General features: G+C 36.8%; 1 protein-coding gene across 3 annotated transcripts in view; it reads right to left on the reverse strand.

Annotated features, from left to right (window-relative positions):
• The window catches only part of TXNRD2 (thioredoxin reductase 2), a 34765-nt gene that overhangs the window by 13224 nt on the left and 937 nt on the right, over positions 1 to 20604 (reverse strand). For all 3 annotated transcript variants that reach the window (XR_015222723.1, XM_086623828.1, XM_086623829.1), the window contains exons 2-12: positions 20170 to 20235; positions 19424 to 19480; positions 18639 to 18783; positions 18250 to 18324; positions 17305 to 17383; positions 16210 to 16272; positions 15608 to 15678; positions 10856 to 10875; positions 10387 to 10478; positions 7642 to 7816; positions 550 to 686 (exon numbers count right to left, since the gene is read on the reverse strand). Coding sequence is in view for 2 of the 3 variants with exons in the window: in XM_086623828.1 (XP_086479954.1) it covers positions 550 to 686; positions 7642 to 7816; positions 10387 to 10478; positions 10856 to 10875; positions 15608 to 15678; positions 16210 to 16272; positions 17305 to 17383; positions 18250 to 18324; positions 18639 to 18783; positions 19424 to 19480; positions 20170 to 20235 (980 nt within the window). In the remaining variant the exon portion in view is untranslated. The remainder of the gene's footprint in view (positions 1 to 549; positions 687 to 7641; positions 7817 to 10386; positions 10479 to 10855; positions 10876 to 15607; positions 15679 to 16209; positions 16273 to 17304; positions 17384 to 18249; positions 18325 to 18638; positions 18784 to 19423; positions 19481 to 20169; positions 20236 to 20604) is intronic.

Consider the following 20604-nt stretch of genomic DNA (forward strand, 5'->3'; position numbering starts at 1 on the left):
GAACAAAGTCAAATGCATTTAGTATTTGCAGCAATTACTTTTTCTTGTTCTAGAGGAAGACACCTTTGTCAGAAGCATTTTGTGGCACAGAGCAGAAATGCTGTCTTGTAACCAGTCTCCATTCAACTCCAAAATACTAAAAATGGAATTACAGAACTTGTCATCATTCCCGGTAAGTGTATTCAACTCCAGAAGGTAAGAACTGCTTTTACTCAGCATTCACAGGCTGTATGAAGTCATATGTCTGAAGTGATAAAAACATTATTAGAAAGATAATTGAAGTGACAAAGATATTATTGTTAGCCTCTGACCAATAATGCTTTCCCTGATAAACATCAGTAATAATCTCCAATGCTGAGACACTTCATAAGATTCATGTGAAGGAAATTACTGACCCAGGTGGCTGGCATAAACACTACAGTTCTGCAAAATGAAAAGAGCAAAACACTAAGAAATATGCTAGAGCATGACAACATCTGAGGACTAGTTATTAGTCAGGAACAAAGTCGGCTTCCTGTTATTGTAAAATAGTTTATGTAGACTCAGTACCTCTGTTATGTCTCCAATTGCATAAATGTGAGGAACAGAAGTAGCTTCACGGGCATCAACAACGATCTTTCCAGTTTCAGAATTAGTTTTCACTCCAACTGTCTCCAAATTGAGAGTTTCAGTATCAGGGGCTCGGCCTCAAGGAAAAAAGAGAAATTAAAGTAAAAACTATTGGAAAACTTCAGCAGTGTTAATCTAAAGAGCTGGCATCCTTCACTGTAGGTTTCCCATAACTTTGTGCTATTTGATAGTCCAAGCAGAAACATGACAAAACTTACCTCATGCTGAAAAAGCTGTAAGGGTGGAAAGTAGGGATATGAATGTCTTTGTGAGAGAAGCTTTATTACTATTGCCTTCACTCAGACTATTTCAGAGAAAGTTATTCTTTAAAAATGTGCAGGACAACATCCACTGCAAAAAGTGCAAAACCCACACGGTTTCATGTCTACTGCACATTCTAAATTCTGTTTCCTAATATAGCAGGAATATACATATAATAACTGATTTTTACACTGAAAATCTCCAATAAAGATTAACCAAATGGCACTCGATACTAACAAACAACCTGTTGCGCACATTTGTGGATAAAAATTATTAATAATGCTGTTCAGTGTTAAACATTCCTGACGTCCTCTTTTCTTGTTATCTGATACGCTTTAAGATAAGTTCCCCTCAGCTTGGATAAAAAAGTTTACCAACTTTGCTCTCAAGTCCTTAATAGTGAGTTATTTAGCTCAAATTTAAGCTATTTCTTTAAAGTTTAGAAACACTGTTTTAAATGGATTTAAAAACAAATGAGGCAAATTCTACCAAACCTAGATTTTATTACAGCTTCCTCTTCCAACGATTTTAAATTAACTCATCTGCAAAAATTTTTTTTTGTAGTGTTTTCTGCATAAAGTTACCACTTAGACCACCAAAGTCTTGATAACTTTACACTGAGATTTCCACAGAGTATCTAACAAAGCAATTCCTGATCCAGAAATTGGAATCTTAAATCTTATCTAATTTTGCAAATGTATTTGAAGGTTAATAAGCATAATGAAATTATCAGGTACTGCCAAAATTTGTAGGGACACACAGAGAAAAGATCACCTGAATACATCCAAATGAAGGAAATTTTATAACATTGCACCCGTTTTCAGAGGCTATAAATTAATATGGATATATGTACATCTACATACATAGGTCTCCTTTGCGTGAGTCACGATTTAGGGTTTGATGTTAATACAGAGCTATAGCAAAGCAAAACAAAAAGGGAAATGTGTTTTCATTACAAAAACAAGCTCTTTGATGTTAATGTAGGAAATTATTAAACAAAAGGCAAGCCTGGCTTGTCAATACAGATCTAATTATATGTAAACATATGATTCACTGTTTTATACATCTGCCATATAGCCAGGCCCCCCAAACAATGTCACATCTGAATGCCTCTGTAAAGACTTCTGTGTATTAATTTCATCTGGTGAAACCAACACTTCCTCTGGGAGCACTGACTGAAGCTGTCGGCACTTGGCTATCTGTCTGTCTTCCCTTCTGTTGTCCCCATGGGATGTTGATCTGCTGTTCCTTCTCTGCCCCCTGCTCCCCAGTCCTGATGCTATCAGGCAACAAAAATAATAAACCCCCAGGACCTTATCTTGGCTCGGATGTGAAACAACTTCCTACCGTTGTATTTCTTTGTGTATTGAGAGTAAAGCCTGGATACTCTGCAAATGGACAACTAATGGGGTTTTCTAGTTTCCCCTTTTTCCTGCCAGGCAGAGCCAAGAGAAAGCTTAGCACGCAATGGCAGGCACTGAAAGAGGAAAAAAAGAAAAACTGTCAATAGAGTCATTTAAAGACCTGTGACAACAACAGCTGAGTTTATCAAATCTGCAGGATAACACTTAACCTTTCAATTCCAGTCTATTTTAACAAGTGTACAGTTTGATATTAATAGCTAAGTTATAAAAAACATGTTGCTACTCATAGTGAAATTTCTCTCTCAACTTTACTGCCTAAATATTATTTCTGAAAGCAAAAACCAAACTTTAAAAAACTGAAGTTTATTGGCCTTTAGCCCCATGCTGGCTCAGGCTCACCTCCACAAGCCAGAATTACACTGACTGATTTTGCTTCACCTCAAATTCAGTAGCTTAGGTTCATGATTATCCAATGTGTCCTGGTAAGATTTAATGTCAAATTCAGGAAATTCTGACGTTTCCCAACATTCACTTGTATTATAGAATCAGTTCTCACCATTTATCAGTAGTATTGGATCAGAAGGACACTTGTTTCCTCCTCATAACTCCTAAGTTTTTTACGTTTATAGCTTCAAGAAAGCATGAGTTTACAGTTTATTTTTAAGATCCAGAGAGCAATACAAAACTACACCTCATCTTACCAGGCATGCAACACAGAGAAGGCACCTCCTCTGCCCCCTCCCCCTAAAGCCAGTACATGTGCTTTTAGTTTGAAGATGTCCACTGCTTTTATTCAAAACAGCAAGATATTATTCCAGACACCTAGAAGAAAAGCGCCAATTCAAATCTTGCCCTTAAAAAGGTTACTGCCCTCCTGCTCTTTTAACACCATATCATAATCGCATCTTTAATAGACCCATAGAATAACCACATGGCTGTGAAAACCATACAGGTCCCTGCTTTCAGGGCCTGTCTGCATGCGCTTTTAACTTTAAAAGAAAAACCAGCTTTTTGATCTGCTTTTGTAAAATCTATCAACATGGCTTCCTAAGGGGGCTGCCATCAGCTCAGCTACAGAGAGTGACAAGAGGCTGGTTAAAGCACCCATCTGGGATACGTGTTAGGCAGGTCACACTGTGGTGTGGCATTTCTGTCCCATCACCTGCTGAGGGGCTCTGGTAATCACACTCACACACAGAATAAGGTGAAGGCAGTACCAGGCTGCTGTGACCTTCAGGTGCAGGACCTTCAAGAGCGGAGACTGAAGCAGCTAAACTGAGAAGAAACCACAGGAATAGGCATAGTCAAGTAAGGAGCAGCAGTAAATGTGTGATAGCATAGTCTTGCATACAGTAAGATTTCCCAGGGTGATTAAGGTGCAGCTGACAGCAGAATTTTATAATGGGTCTTCTGCAGTTTCTTAATCACGGAAGCTGGAATGTCTGTTTGTCTCCCAGCATTTGAAAAATCCAAACTAGAGCCAACGAAGCATTTTATTATCAGGCATGATACTGTAGATGACCACTGTGAGGATACCGCAGAGTGACAGGATGGTTCTTCTGGCAGAAAACTGAAGCCCAATAGTCTTTTCCACTTTTTCTCTACGCATTGGCATTTTGACACATCACTTCACAACATTACCCAATCTGACCTCAGTTTGACCTTAATCAAAATCTCATCTGTTTTTCCCAGTCTTGGTACTCTCTCTCATCTTGTTCTGGGTGCCTTGACACACTCTCTAAATTAGTTTCAAGACCACTACCCTTTCCTTCTTGAAATCCCTGCTCAAAACCCACAAAGTGTTCACTAAAACAGAGCCAGCTGATAATGACTAATAAAGACCAATTCAGTGTAATTAATGTTCAGATTACAAGAAAATATTGACTACATTAAGATTAAATATGGTAAAAAAAAGTTCAGATCCTTACCACACTGATAGCAGTATGCACCAATGTTACAAGGATGTTTTTGAACATTTCATTCATCACTGACAAACTTTCAGCATGCCTGCCACAATGACCCTTAGTCAGTGCTAGGGCAGTAACTGGTTCTTCACCAAGTCTGCTAAACTGTACTATCTTTTGTAGCATTGACTAGTAATACTCATTACATCGGAGACATCTCAGCAGAAATCTTGTGGCAGCCATGGTGCAATCAGTAAACACCTGGGCATCACCATCCACCGTACATCTGAAGTTACTTGCATCTGCAGACATGTATCTTTGGTCCTACCCGAGCAACAACAACAACAAAAAGCAACTCCAGGTGACATGCAACTAAATGAAAACCTTACAGCATAGAGCAGACTTCTAACAATTCTATTTGTTTTGTTCTCAAGGTCCTGTCTAAAGTAAAGTTGGCTGGAAACGCTTTCAGAGAAGAAAGCTACAGTTCACCTTTACATTAATTCTCCTAAGCTTGCTTTAACCAAAGGTTCTGCATACCCTTAAAAGGATGGCTCTGAAGTCTCAAAAAACAGTACCCAACCACCATTCCCAAGTAATGAATTGTCTTCAACCTCCTAGACACTTCTGGGAGAACAGAATTTGTATTCTGTAGAAAACGTCAGAGTAATTATACTGGTTTCATGAAATTACTTTGGAGCCTTTTCCACTATTTTTTCAATTATTTATATCACCATTCAGATAAAGGCTACTCATCACATAGCAACTCAAATTGCACCTTGTAATTCTGAATCCAAAACATTCTCTCACATGCAGATTAGAGGCATAGCCTAGCATCTAACTTTTCCTCAACATGAATAAGGGATTTCTGTAGTTACAAGATGGTAAAATAAGTAGCGTAAAATAAGAGTTACACTCAAAGTTTATGGGTGGGTTAAACAAAAGACGGAAAAAATACCATCCAGCCCGCTTTCAATGCAAACAAATTACTAGCACATAAAAATATAGTCCTGTTGAATAAAGTCTGACTGAGTGTCATTAAAACTAGGTATTGGGAAAAAACCTAAAAGCACTAGCTGATGTAATGGGAATGACAATTTTTATTAGGATTGCAGAAACCACATCTTACCAAGGCAGTAATGAATTAAAATTAATGAGAAAGAGACATGGGAAGTCCAGAACAAAGGCCAGCACCTCAGCAGACCACATCACATTAGCGCTAACCGTTGTCTGAGATCAACCAGGGTGCATTATTTTTCACTGAATAGTTCAAAGGTTAAAACTGGATGGCAAAACTTTGTTTGCAAAGAATCTAAAGCCCATTCCCTTTTCTATAGGGGCTGGCATAGATAGGCTTACAGGAGATCACGTTAGTATTTTACCACATGGGACTTTTCAAAGAAAATCTCCAAACAAAATTTCTGTTTTCTTAATTAATCCAAACTGATTTGGTTGTAAGACTTGAAGAAAACGCCTATTAAAAAAAAATTATATACTTAACCCTTTCTTGATATTGAACAGGGGGTGATCTTATTTTACTGCACTACAAAAATAAATCTGCCAAGCATCCAGTCTGACACAAAGGACAATATGCTTCATAGCACATGATGTGCAACACCCGATACCTGTTCAGCTTCACACTGAGCTAAAGTTATAATTCCTTTTTATAGCAAAGATAATATTATTTCAAAGACACAGTGGCTTTCCTCTAAGCTTATGAATGCGAAGGAACTTGAAAATCATCGTTCCACTGCTCTCATCAGGGAGAAAACTCTTTTTGTAAAGCTAAACTTAAAATCTGCTGCTGGTCATTGCCTCTTCTGTTAACAATTTACTAGCAGCTACCTCGCTTTCTCTGTCAAACATTCTAGGATATTTTGTAAACATCTTCTCAGTTTAATCGTCATTTCAGTGTTGCTCCTCTACATAGTAAGACCCCATTAGATATGTTGTAACTCAGTATTTATCTTCTACAATTCAGGCTACAATTAGTTAACAATAGCGGCTGCTTTTTAACTAACTCTGCAAGCTGACTTTCTTCAATCAGTACTGTAACTGGCACATCTGCAGACAGGAAATCCTCAACACTACCGAGTTTCCCAGCCTATTATCTGAGACACCTGGCGTGGGTGTGTTGATACAGAGCAAAACAATGAATCATACCGACTGCACATCAATTAACCAGCTGTAACTGTTAATGTGTTTAATCCTTTAAGGTGGAGTGCCAATTTGAACACTAAAAAAAAGTCAACACACATAACCCAAACCCTCAAACTGTTCATTTTGCAGTTTCCAAATATGGATTATAACTCAAATATATAACAAGAACTGTAATACATGTAGTTGTTGGTATCAAAATAGTGAGTGGAGTCACATTACAACTGAACTGCAATAGTATATCATGCAACTTTATTCCATTATAATTAACACTAAACCAAGATTTTTTTGGTATTGTTTCAGTTTAATAGCTCTTTTTTCCATCTTTGACAAAAGTAAACAAATTGACTTGACATTTCACAGGTGTGACTCCATCTCAGTGTATTTTTACCAGAAAGCTTGAGAAAAATCAAATATGGCATTTAGAAAAGCACTTTTTGAAACATTTTCATCTCACCTCATGAATGCTATTCTACACTTTTCAGGACTGTCAAATCTCCAGATGGCATGACCTTTTTTGCTCTTGGCAAGCGCTACTGTCTTTGATTGGTTCTGGTGAGCATAATCCATTATTATAGGCTGTTTCCACAATTTATGGAAGCCCATTACACTTCTAAGAGAACGGTAATCATAGTAAGCAAAAGAAAATGTTTGTCACAACACACAACCTGCTCTCTGTTTAGGGTATTAGGAAGATATAAAGCTAACTTAATCCGAAGAAAGGAACAACAGGACAACAGATTTAGTCCACTGGGCAAAATCCAAAATGCTGTAAATGATCTGTTCCTGTTTCCTGTAATGGATCTAGTTTACATCCACAAGAATTTAACTTTATCTGTTATCAACAAATGAAGGAGTAACACTTCTCCACTACTCTAAAACAGTAGCGTCAGATAAAAAGAATAGCATAAAAATGAAGTAGTTAAAGGAATTTCTAAAGCTGCTAGTAAAACTGATTGTTCTTCTCTATCAAAACAGATTTATTGAGCAATAAATTTAAGCCTATTTACTTTGTTCACGAGATATCACCTTCTTGCTAAATATCACTACTACCTTTAGCCATCCATTATTTATCTAGAATTTCATGCTCTCACCCTCTAGTAGATGTGAGGAAGACTAAATGGTCTCCCATTTATTGCAGCTCATGCAAAAGTAGTTACCATGCATTTTTTCATCCACTGTAACTTTCATGTGTTTTTAGACAGTAAGTGAACAAGTCAGGTATGCAAGAAAAGAATTAAGAAATTCGCAATGGAGGGGGCTGTTTGGCCCCATAAACATGATAAGGTGACTTCATTTTCAGAATGGAAAGCATTGCAAATAAACGTTAAGATAATCAAGTTTACCTACTGCCCACATCACTGTGTCAAAGGAATCTGTTTCTTCTGTGCCTAGGTCAGTATTTTTCCAGGTGACATGCAATCTGTTGCCCTCCAATTTTTCAACTTTGGTTGGGAAACATCTCTTTAAAAATTTTGTGCCATAAGATTCCATGTGCTCAGTTACTAAAGATGCCATTTGCTGTTGAGTAGAGGAAAAAAAAATTGTTTATTCTTAGATATATGACTTTTTAAAAGTAAAACCCACCTTCAGCTGTCTTCATAAAACCCCAGAACATGTACCGTGCATTTCAAACATTCTTTGTCACTTAGTTACTATGCATTGCAAACACATGATAATTTATTGAGCCACTATGACCTGCAACACCATTCCAAGAGACATCTACATCTGAATATTCAAATTATTTTCAAAAAAAGTAAAACAGAATATGAATAAACCAGTTGCTTTTAAATCATTTGATGCTTATACAAAAATAGCATCTAGAGCATATTCAATTTAAAGTTAACATAATTACCATTTTATGGCAGCTTGATGAGAATTAAATACTGTCATAAAGCTAAGGAAGAAAAATATTTCCCTTTGCCATGACACTTGTCTTTTCTCTGCAATGACTATGAATCACTAAGGTTTCCTGGAAAGTTCTACTACAAAAAGGAAATAATGCTTTTGTCCTAAGAGCCTGTTTGAAATAATGCCATACCACAGTCAAGTAGTAAAGTGTCGCATTGACAGGTTTATCCAAAGATGTCATTGCTCTTGACTGCAGTAATTCTGGTTGCACTTTTTCAATGAATATCTTTATTACTTACAGAACATTATCACAAAACCACTCACACAGAACAACTACATGCAAGCTCTCAGCTTACTAATACTTTATTTTCTAAGCTGATATTAACCAATGTGAAGGCAACAGCAGGGTTATATCTCTTCAGAAACATGATAGCTCACTAACCAGTTTCCATCAGACTCAATGTGACTACAGACTGAACATAATTATTTTATGTCTATTAATACTTTCTTAACTTTGAAGTTTCCATTGTGCTCTTCCTGCCTACAAAGGATCAAGCTCTCAGAGAAAGCCCTTCTGCAAGTGTTTTATAGAGTGCCACACACACACTCTCAACACTATTCCCCCATTGCTCAGATCTCATGCCATTACAGGTGTAGATTTCTTCAATGATGAGTGTAAATCCCAAGACACAGTCTAATACAATGTTTTGCAAACTCTTGTACACATACCACTAGTTTTAAGGAAGCCACTTCAAAGTGGAAGTGGCTGGCATGCAACCAGGAGCTGTCACTACCTGCAGAGGTGCTTGTCACTGCTGCTTCTAAAAGCAATGTTTCCTCCTCAAAAACTGTGCTGTTACACATGAAAATAATTTTCTTACACCCTGTGTATGAAAAGAAATTCTTAAAAACAAGCCCATAGCTCTATCAGTCTTTCATCAAGTTTGGCCTGTAAATGTTTTGCACTATTGCAACTAAGGATTAAACCCCCCCCCCTAATTCATGATACCTGGAATAATTAATAATAATTAAGTTAACATGCATTCATTCCCATGCTGAAAACACTATTTTCAAGTGATTAACATGACACAGGCTTCATTCTTGAGGCTGACATTTTCCAAAGTTATTTGCCTGAGACAAAATTTGTTGGAAACTTCAAAGAAAAAGCTCATTGCACATATGAGTGAAAACCCAGAACTCTCTCACTGTTTTAAGAACACTGGAGAAACTTTTCCTTCAAAGTAATGTTAGCATCAGATCTTGCAGGGACAGAAGATTCATAATCACCTTTAACATACAGGTCTAGGGACCAAAAGGACTATCAGGCCATCAAAGAGATCACCTAACCTGTAACAGAGGCTACAAACTGGTAGCCAAATAACACCTTCACTGGATCCAGTATCTTGTCTTTAACTTAAACCTGCTATACTACCTTTTATTGCTTCTTTAAGCAGTTATACTTTTCACACAAATTCTATATAAAACCTTTTTTGTTGTTGTTGTCTTTTCTCATTGTTATTTCTAATTGCTTTTATTCTCTTTACACAGGAACGAGTTTCCGGCCAAAACTGTTTTCTGTTTTGTCAGCACAATCATGACCACTTATACTTTTAAATAAAACTCCTCAACATCTTTCCAAATTTTGAAACACAGTTTTTTCTTTTTATATTTCCCTGCCTGAAAGTTTTTGCTTTTAATTTTCTCCAGCTTACGGTTGATAGCTCCACTGAAATCACTATGTATTTTTTTTCACCTAGTTATAACTGCCACTGTTTTGAAAGTAGTAAGGTCAAGATTTCCAATTCCTATGTCATTACAAACTTTCAGCTTAGAGATTTATTTATATTCATCATAATGAACTCCACATTGAACTACTTCACATTAAGTCCAATAATTTATTTTTAAAATCATTATCTGTAACTCCTAGAAATTCAGGATTATTTTAAAGAGATTATCTAATGTTTTGAGTAGTGCCATAAATCCCTCCCCTGCTTCCCAACCTTTTCAATCTTGTTTTCAATTAAGCAGGAGGAGCAAAAAAAAAGATTTACTTTTCTGAGTACAGCATCAAGAGATATGATAGGAAAACAAGAGGTAATAGTCATTTAGTTTCTCTTCAGAAAGTGTGTACTAGGAAATGTTTGGAGAAGCTGACACTTTTTCTTTAGGAGACAAAAACAATCAAATATACTGTTTAGTATATTTGACATATAAGGAGATGTAGGATATTCTGTACTCACCTGATCAAACCCACGAAGTGGGATACTTCTCATCATGACTGTAGTGTCCAATCCAATGCCTGTTAGAAAACCAGCACACTCAAGTGAAACATCTGGTGAAGCATCAGTTAAGGAAACATAAATACTAATTTCATATAAATGCAATATAAAAGGGTAGTACACAAAGCGGTCTTTCCACCTAGAAATATCAAGTTCTCCTCACACAGACAACATCTTTAACTTGATTTTGTTGCATAGAACAAAACTCCAAAACCTTAGAATATTTTCCTCATAGATAACATTGTTTTTAAGATCCTGGAAATTTATCCTCAGCTGACCTCAATTCCCATGATACTACTGCATTTACTACTGTTCTATTATCAACTGATCAACAGGGCATGAGCAAAGAAATTCTGGAAAATCAAACTTTCACAGGAAAGACAGCTATGCTGCTTATAATCATAAATCATCCAGCTTTTTCAAAGGATACAGCTGGCTCCAACAACCAACCTGTTACATAAAAAGAAAAAAAAGCATAAAGCAGTGGAATAAAGCTTGTGCATATTTCTGCACAACCAAAAAATTACTTTCTGAAGTATGTATGGTTGCAAAATTACAGGTTTGAGGAGTGGATCTGATGTTGCTAGACAGGAACAAAGGGCATGGCTTGTCAACTCCAACAAAGACAACACTATAACATGTGATCTTATTAACAGAATGAAAAAACAAACAGGCTTATAAGACGTAAGGAATTGTTTTTATATTGTAAAGAGACATTTAAAGACATACTCTGACAGACAAAGCGATGACAGTCATGAAAAACTCAGAGAAACTAGCAAAGTTAAGAGGCATCACAAATGTTTCAACTGTGTTCTATGATGTACCTCCATTGGAAACATCTGGAGTGGACACTGACAGGTTTTTCCCCCAGTGCCGATTGCTACTGATGCCTCATCTGTACAGGGCCTCTCAACACCACTGCCTCTGAGACAGCAGGCAACATATAAACATACAGACATGCAGCAGTCTTGTGGGAACTCCAGCACGTCTCAAAATTTCTAGAGGCATCTTAATTACTAAAAATATATCTTCAATTATTTGAAAGAAAACTTAACACAATCAGAAGTTAGGCACATTTGAAATTAATCATCTTCCTATCAAGTAGATTACAGTTCTCAATATAAGATTTTATTAATTGCTAAAATTAATTTTGATTTATAACCATCTGATTTTTCATTATCTTATTTATCCAAATAACAAATATTTGCCCTGCCTGTCTTTAAAAGTTTGTGTATGCGGTTATGGAAAATCCATTTAATAGATTTACCTAGACCAGTATTTACCAAATACATCCATTTTAGATCTTAAATAAAACTCCAGCTCCCATCTCTCCCTATGTTTCACACCCTTTCAACCAAGAATATCAAGTTGTCCATCAACACTTTTAATGTACGAGGTGTATCAGTCTCCAGCACAGCAGTTTCCATGCCTGTCCCCAGATGCCCTACACATTGCAGCAGTCCTCTCTCTTCTGACCATATCTTCAGTTCCCCCTGTCTGCTGGGTACACGAAAGGCAGAATGCTCAGTTGCTCTTCTGGAGGTAAAAGTGGGTCCAACCAGCCAGCCACTAACACCCAGTTTCTGGACAGGCTGCACTCACATTCCTTTACTGCTCCTGTGTTATGTAGATTTGTTAAAATCTCACAATTTGGAGATGCATTCCACATAACATTTTCACTTACAACAAAGTCTTCTGTTAAGTTTTTGAATTAGGGGGAAAAAAAAAAGCATCAATAGGGATCAAAATTTCTAGTTACTATGAGAACAATGTAGAATGTGAGGCTCTTGCTGACTATGATTTTCATCTATGGAAAAACATTCTTTAAAAAGGACTTTCATCCCCATGCTTTATAAAGAACTTTTCATCAAAAGCAACAACACAAAAACACAACACTCAGAATTCATCTGAATATTTGGCACACTTTTTTCTGTTTATTTTGGGCATTTTTTTAAAGCAGGTCTCTCTCATACTGCCATATTCAAAAGTTAAAAAATAACTTCAGATTTTTGGGTATGGAAGAAGTAGTTTGCTAATTGCATTTTGGAAAGCCAGAAATTTTAGACATTTACTTTAAAAACTCAAAATACAAACTCACATAATAGCAGAGTTTAAATAGGCTAAAGTTAGGAGGATAAGCAAGGAAGCATAAGCATTATAAGTCACATAAGCATAAGTCACAGAACCTTATCATATTCTTTTACTCATATCCAGCCTTGTTTGACTGTTTTGAGGAGTTTTAGTTTTAGTTTTAGCAGCACAAAGGACAATGCCAGCAGAGAGAACAGTTGCATGAAAATAATCCATTAAGTAAATCATCCTTTCCCCTCAGCAGCTGTGCCTCCATTAATTCAAAAACTCTAAGCAACAAAACAAAACTATTTTGACACAACATGCTCCAAACAGGTAAAAATTTGAAGTAGTCGTATCACAGGAAAGAACACATTTGAAATATCAATCCGTAGCCTACACATCCCGTGCTGTTTCACATTCTACGTTTTGTTTGATTCCTGGCTAAAGTAGTATACGCTAGTATGGCGCTTCCCAAAATACACATAAACCCTTAAATCCATGGAAAATCACACACAAACTGAAGGGTAACACGAAGTGGTGCATGCATTGCAGTCTCTTTATAAGGATGTATCATTCATCAATTTTAATTAAAATTTACAAAGCAATGATCCTCCCTCCACCCTGTTACCAGGAAAACTACTGGCATACATGTTTACAAAGACAGAACTGTGTTTCATAAAAGGACATCAAGAACCTTAGAAAATGAAAATATTTTACATATAAACATGCATGGCAACTAAAACCAAATGTTACAGGCATGATGGAGCTCTGCAGACAGCAAATTTGGCTTCTCTTTTTGGCCCTGTCACTGACTAGTCACATATCCCTACGGAAGTTATTCATCCACCATACCGCAAGAGAGAAACAAATCCAGTACTTGGAAAGCTCTTCCTACAGCCTATCCTATGCTAAGAGAGCAGAGCAAAGCAGTAGATGAAACACTAGCTCGTGGGCTAAACCTCACCCTAAACCAATCTGCAACTTTCCCTCCTTCTAACACACTTTTAAACTGCCGAAAAGCACAGACACGGGGTTGCTTCTCAGCGAGCTCCAGGGATTGCAGGGTCAGCACAACGTGTTTTCTGACAAAAACCCTAGATATCATCTATCTACCCCATCATAAAAACATACCACTTCTGAAGGTGTACCGAGAAGAGGCTGAGGTAAAGAGATTAAAATCTGATAGTCTGAGTTTTATGTTTGATAAACAATTTAACACAGTGGGAAATAATTTTTTCCAGCATTAGGGCATTTGATTCATCTGTGAATGGATGATCACTCCCTCTTTTAGCATATAGCTCCTTGGAAGCACTGCAAAAACCCACGTGCTGCCCATAAAGAAACATCTACTGGAGATTTATAAGGAAATTAATATCTGCAATATGGGCATATGTTTGCTCTTCTTTTTCATTAGATGAAAAATAGATGCCAGGTGGCACTAATTCCTAGTGTCAGCAGCACATTATTTGCAACTTCTTCTACAAAGTAGAGAGTTCCTGGGCATTGACAGTGTCTAACAGAAAAGCTAAGAAAGCAGAACCTAACCTTTTTTATACCTGCTCAATTTCTCACTCATTCTGAATGCATTTCAAGGCATTCTTCTAATTCACTCTGCCAAAACCCTTAATCTCAGTAGTGAGAATTTCTGCACAATGTTTGTATATCTAAGGGACTTTTTAAGTTAGGTAACGGTTTGCTTTTTTTTTTTTTTTTTTTTTTAAATATTAATAATGGCAGGACTGACAGTTCTCTAACCCCCAGGCATGTAATTTGGAGCTGAGATATGTACATTTGGAGAGGTAGAAAAGAAAAAGTACAACACAGCTCAGACTAAAAACAAAAGGTGTTAAACTGAACCTTGGGAATATTTATAATAGAAACAAATCCGACAGAAATAAACCTTTAACAACCCTCTCCTTCGTTTGCTAGGACACAGCCTGATAAAGCACAGAAATGCTACTGTAGCCCCTGAAGGCTTATTTTGACTAAATCTCAGGAATGCAACATATAAACACTAGACTCCCACATTACACTGTTACAACTTGCATTAGGAGCAACTGGACAAAAGCCACATTTTCACAGAAACATCTTACAGGGATAAATCTTATGTTTAGTTTTTGTGTGGAATTTTTGTGTTGGTGTGTTGTTGTTTTTTTTTTTTTAATTTTTTTTTTTTTTAAAGTCTCCTCACATAAATCATGCTCTCAAAACTTGAGAGGTGACTGATATACTACAAAAACCAGTAAATTTACTTTCCTTTTTAAACTGTACCAAGGAGCCTTTTTAATCTACTTGATGTTTAGCTTAACACAGTCCATTTTTTATATTAGAAAGTCACAGCCATGAATGCAGTTCTGTTTTCTTTCAAAACACTAGTATTATAGTTTCAAGTCTCTTTTTCTTATGTATGCTTGGCTTTTTCTAGAATTGCTCTATAGAGAAAAGAAAAAAATAGTATTATCTGACTTTCATGCTAGCAAATGTGCATTTCCTATCACAATTATTTGCATCAGGAAATTGCTCTGCAGTGCAATGTTGACTCAGAATCTTACTGTGCTATGTGCTGTAAAAATCAAAGATTATGGCATTTTAGTATTTCCATTAAAAACATTTTTTCAGTATTTCAGTTAATCAATAGCTCCTAAAGCACAGGAAAGGCAAAAGTAACTCAGTTGTCTCATCATATTTTCTTTTGTTATCAGAACTGCCACCACTTAAGAGAACATAAAATTATATTGGAGTTTCTTTGCTAATTGAGGAACAATCTCATATATACCTGTAGCAAAAGGACAGTACAGCCTTCGTTTAAGTTTATGCTGCCCTCTTGTGACTCTCACGTATAATTGCTACAACAAACAAGTCACCTGAACCTAAGTTGGTGAAAATTCGTATTTAATTTGATTGTAGAAGAGAATTTCACAAGGGGAGAGGGGGAAAAAACTGTTACTAATGAAGTCCGTAGTGTGCTGTTGACACATAACAAAACAAATTCTCAGAAGGAAAACAGAAGGACAGAAAAATTGGTGTATAAAAGGCAATTTTGAACATTTTACACCTTGCTGTAAATTATGAATGCCAGCATCTATTACAGCCATAGTAAGTAACTTACGTTTTCCCAGGAGATTCTTTTAACCAGAATAGATCATCACTTGTGATTCCATACTCCAGTGCACCTGCAACCTATGAACACACAGGTAAGATCTTGAATCTACAACGCAAGTCCTGGCAGCAAAGAAAGCTCATAGCAACTTGGGCTGTATTGGCTGAATTATAGCTAGCAGACCAAGGAGAACACATCTTGGGTTGCCCTGATATGTCATTCAGTCTCGGTCTTTTGAGATTTTCCAAACCTGACTGCAAAAAGCCCTGAACAACATGACCTGACCTCACAGCTGACTCAATAGTCAGCTTGATACCAACCTCCTCGAGCAGGAAGTTGAACTAGATGACCTCTGGAGATCTCTTCCAACCTGTATTATCCTACAGGTCTAAGTAACATTAGCATACTAAATCGATGCAAATTGTTTTCTATAGAAATGGTTTTCTGAAAAGCCTGTGCTTTATATAAAAGATAATTTTTCACATGACACAAGAACAAAAATCTCTCATGTGTTACTTTATATTTACATTTTTCATCCTCCAAACATTCATTATTATCTCCAGCAAAACCAGTAAAGCCATTGCAGTTGTCAGATGGCAAGTGTAACTTACGTGTATAGGATATTTTGGTCTTCCTCCAGTAGCAATGACAATATTTTCTGCAGTAACAAAAGTCTACAAACAAAAATACACAATCAAAAACAAGCATTTGAAATCCTTTTATCTGCCCTTAGATTTTATCTATGTACAAATGAGTGATAAATCAGAAAGCTGGCATTACCATCTGCTATTTCTATGACATAATAATCAGCAATGCATTAAAAAAATGGAGATAATATAAACGAATACATGCAGGAGTTTCTCCTACACATTCTCTATGAGTTTTTGTTTTAATATTAAGCTTACAAATGTTCCTATACTGGACAAGATTCTGATGACTACTTGGAAGCACTAGTCGAGTACAAATGGCAACTTTTTAATATATTTTTGCTTATGACAAAACACGCAGAGATCCCAATAAGTGAATTTTGTCTCTAAGGCCTGGAGTTAAGCCACTTCAAAAGTGGCATATTTTTAGAAAATGCTGGGCAGCTATCCCCAAAAACTTTTGCTCTCTCAAGCTGATATTAACGACTAACATTATATAATTATTCTCAGAAAGGTGTTAGAAGTGCACGTTCAATCTTTTGTTAAATATGCAGACACGGCCACCATTCTGTTACGAGTCTCAGCTGCTTGATGCTGTGCAGTCAGCACAATTGCCTTCCACAGACAATTTTGTATTAGAAAGCTAAGCACCCTTACAATTCCTGTGAAGGAGGCAAACATCTCAGTCTGATCTAATGCCCAGAGCAACAAGGAGATGTTGGTTCTCTTAACATTTCTGTAAGGATCTATCAAAGCAGTATGACTCTGACCAAAAATAATAATAATAAAAAATATCTTTTGTCTCAGCATTTCCATCTGCAAAGAAAAAGTAATGGCATCTAACTGATAGGTTAGAGGCTGGGGACTCAGCAGGAAACAGTCAAGTTCATAAACATCTTCTCTAGGTGGAAAATGCAAATCTCCCTCATCAAACAATACTGAACTCATAAAGCAACTTGCAAAAGTACAGTCTCGCTCCCAGCTGACCTGAAAACCAACACATGAAGACCTGAAATGTTTGAAGTGAATGACACTGCAGGAATCAACTGACCAGCTCACCTCTTTACCTGCTTTTGTTAAACCACGAATTGTATGTGGATCAGAAAAACTCCCTTTCATGTTGAAATACTTCACCTTCCTGTTTAGAAGAAAACAGCAACATAAATGCACACTTAACGACGAACAGGAATGAAATATAATCAGCTTTTTCCTTATTTGAAGTGCTAAAAAGGTTAGCAAACAGGCATAGAAAAGTAAAAGGAAGAAAGCATCTCATTTCACAGGATTGTTTGCAGTTCTGTCACATCATTTAAGTCACTTCATTCTTGTATCACAGTTAACTTCCCTATTCAGTGAAGTACCGAACCTTGTAACATGCTTTGGGATCAGGTTATTGATCTCTTCAAATGACACATTTTCCACTAGCCATAGCATTACTATCACCATCTAGAACATCACTAATATAATGCTCATCTGAGAGCATACAAAAGTGACTCAGCAGGAGTTACAAGACTAGTACCTGTTAAATTGTCTATTAATATAATTTCTCTATAAAAGGAACTACATGCTGAAAAACTTGGAACCATTTCTGCAGTGAAAGCAAAAAAAATCAGCTGCTTTAGTATAGTGTTGTCTGTGGGCTGTACGGCACATAAATTTTGGTGAACAAGCTTGAAGTTATCTTAAGAAATCCTGACTACTTCATATTAATGCAAAACCTCTCCAGATTAAAAAGAGCATTCCCTGAGCACTACACTGTCAGAAAGCTTTAACGTATGGTCACTTTCAACCGCTATTTCCCAGAAAAAAGAAGCGCGGGGGTGGGGTGGAGTGGGAATAAATCACTTGCATTAGCAAGGGCACTTACAATTCTGAGCAGAATAGACTTACAAACTCAAAACACTAGCTCTAATCAGAAACTCTGAAGGCAATTCAGCAATGCTACAAGGAAAAGAGCAGCTCTTTGACTATAGGAAGAAAGATGAACTTCAAAGTCTTATGTACTTGTCTTGTAGTTGCACTCTGTGTCCCCAGTTCAAGGATTTCACATAATTCTGAACAGCCTGTGCCATCACAGACCTATCACAAAACAAGAAACAGAAGATGAAATCATCACATTACAAATTTAGATTATGCAACTCAAAGATACAGGCAATTGCTAGAAATTAGAAATGTTCTACAGTACTTTTTGTTATAAAAGTAAATTATCCAGTCCAAACCAACATAGTATCTGCCTTGATAAACCAGTAAATAGTTTTGTGTTTTAAACAAGGAGCAGTCTAAAAATCTTCATGCAAAATTCACTTCTGCAACTGTCCCTAAATAAACATCAACTGGGAAAGGTTGTTACACATTTGCAGCACATCGGAGTAGATACGGGCAATAATCTTTACCAAGTATGATGAACAGGTTGGGCTATGTTCCAGCCATAGTGTTGGGCATCTTTAAGGGCACCCCCTAAAAGGGCTGCTTGATGCATAAGCTTTTTAGGAATGCAGCCAACATTCACACAAGTTCCACCGAGTCCCCATTTGGTTCCTTGAGAAGAAAAAAAAAATAAATAAATTAAAAAAAAGTAAATGCATCAGGTTAGTGAAACGATGCAATTGGGTTACTTAGAGAATTAGGTTATTCATGCAACTAGTTCAGAAGTTCTCAAACAACATACAGTTTACTATCTCCCACAGGTCAGTTTCTAACTCTGCTTATGTTAATTTGTTTTGATAAAAACCACCTCTCTATATTTTTCTTTTAAAATTCAAACCATATCAAGACGTTTCTCAGAGCTCTGAGGATCCACGTCACATTTGCTTATTTGCGTTTGCAGATCTTATTTTACATGTTGTACATGAAGAACTTTGACATGATGTGATTCATAGTTCTTGGAAATTATAAATGACGTTTTGACAGAGACAATATTCTCACATATTTAAGTCCGAAGTCTACTACAAGTGGTAGCATCAAAGACTGCTAACAACTCCAATGTGCAGAGGAAGCAGGCAGACCTGGGACATCACTGGAGAGAACGAGCAGTATAGCAAGCTGGGCTTAAGGACGTTTACTACAAGCAACGCAGACAGCGTGGCTTTGAGCACTTTGCTGCCTGGAGCGATCTGCTTACCTAAGCAACCATTTTATACATGTGTCCAAATATTATTCTAGTATTTCTCTTCCATACCTTGTGGAGAAGGTTCCACATAATCCAAAACAGCCACCTTCCTTCCAAACTGAGCAGCTTTAAACAAAAAGGAAAACAAGGTATTTAGAGGAGGGACCAACACACAAACCTAAACATTTTTAGTAGCACAGGTACAGATTAAGCGTACAGCACATGATGGCCAGTGGTTTGTAGTGTCTAACTCAAGATGCCAGACTAGGGATCCTGGCTGGAGATGTAGTCAGCAGATTCTCGAGAAGGCACTTAACCCAGACTAGAGCCTCCAGTTTCCACTGACCCTAAACATGCAATTCGATCCCAAATGAGTTAAGAACTTTGTGGGTTGTTGAGCAAGTTATATTGAGTTACAAATGGGCAAGCTTCTCTACAGCAGTTAAACAGTTCTTGGCAACAGTTGTTTCAACACATAAATGAGAACCAGTATAATTAAAAAAAATAAAGTAGCTATGGAGGCACTCAGAGTATTTTACAACAGTGAAATAAAAACTTCTTAGATTTTTCCCTTGACAAAAGAAGAAATAGTTTTTAAAAGGTTAATAGGAAAGCCAAACAAGATCACCCTACCTGAGGGTGAGAATTAATTTGCAGACTAACTGTATGGAGCAGAGTTAATGATTAATGTGCAGCAACTGAAGTATACTACGTTTCTTAAAAACCTTTAGCATTATTGGTAACACTTCTCTTAGCTTCCATAAACATCACTGAAACTAAAACAAAACTTTTGTTAGTTATTTATACATACAAACCTTCTTTTGCACAGGCAAGGCCTCCAGACCCTCCACCAATTACCAGAAGATCATACTCATTCTTCCCTGTGAAGAAGATGTGCAAAAAAGAAGAAAAAGAAACAGTCGAGGAAGATGGAAGAGGTATGTAAGAAGGCAGATATCAATAAGTACACCATTTTTTACAGTTTATTATTATTGATTTGCCTTTTCTTTTCTAGTACATTGTGTTTTTTCAGTGTCCCGAAGCATTCTCCAAAAATCGTTAAACTATCTAGTCTAGTTTTATGAATGAAATACAGAAAATAAAGCAATCCAAAAGAAGTGAGGAAACAGACTAGATATTTCCACAGTGTCTTCCAAGAGCTTCCCACGAAGCTCTTTCTGCATGATTAGAGAGTTGCAACCGGGATTCAGTATAGGTCTGCTTGCATTACATAGCAAGTTCTAGTTGAT

Source organism: Tauraco erythrolophus, chromosome 19 (assembly GCF_009769465.1).
Source record: "Tauraco erythrolophus isolate bTauEry1 chromosome 19, bTauEry1.pri, whole genome shotgun sequence".
Taxonomy (NCBI): Eukaryota; Metazoa; Chordata; class Aves; order Musophagiformes; family Musophagidae; genus Tauraco; species Tauraco erythrolophus.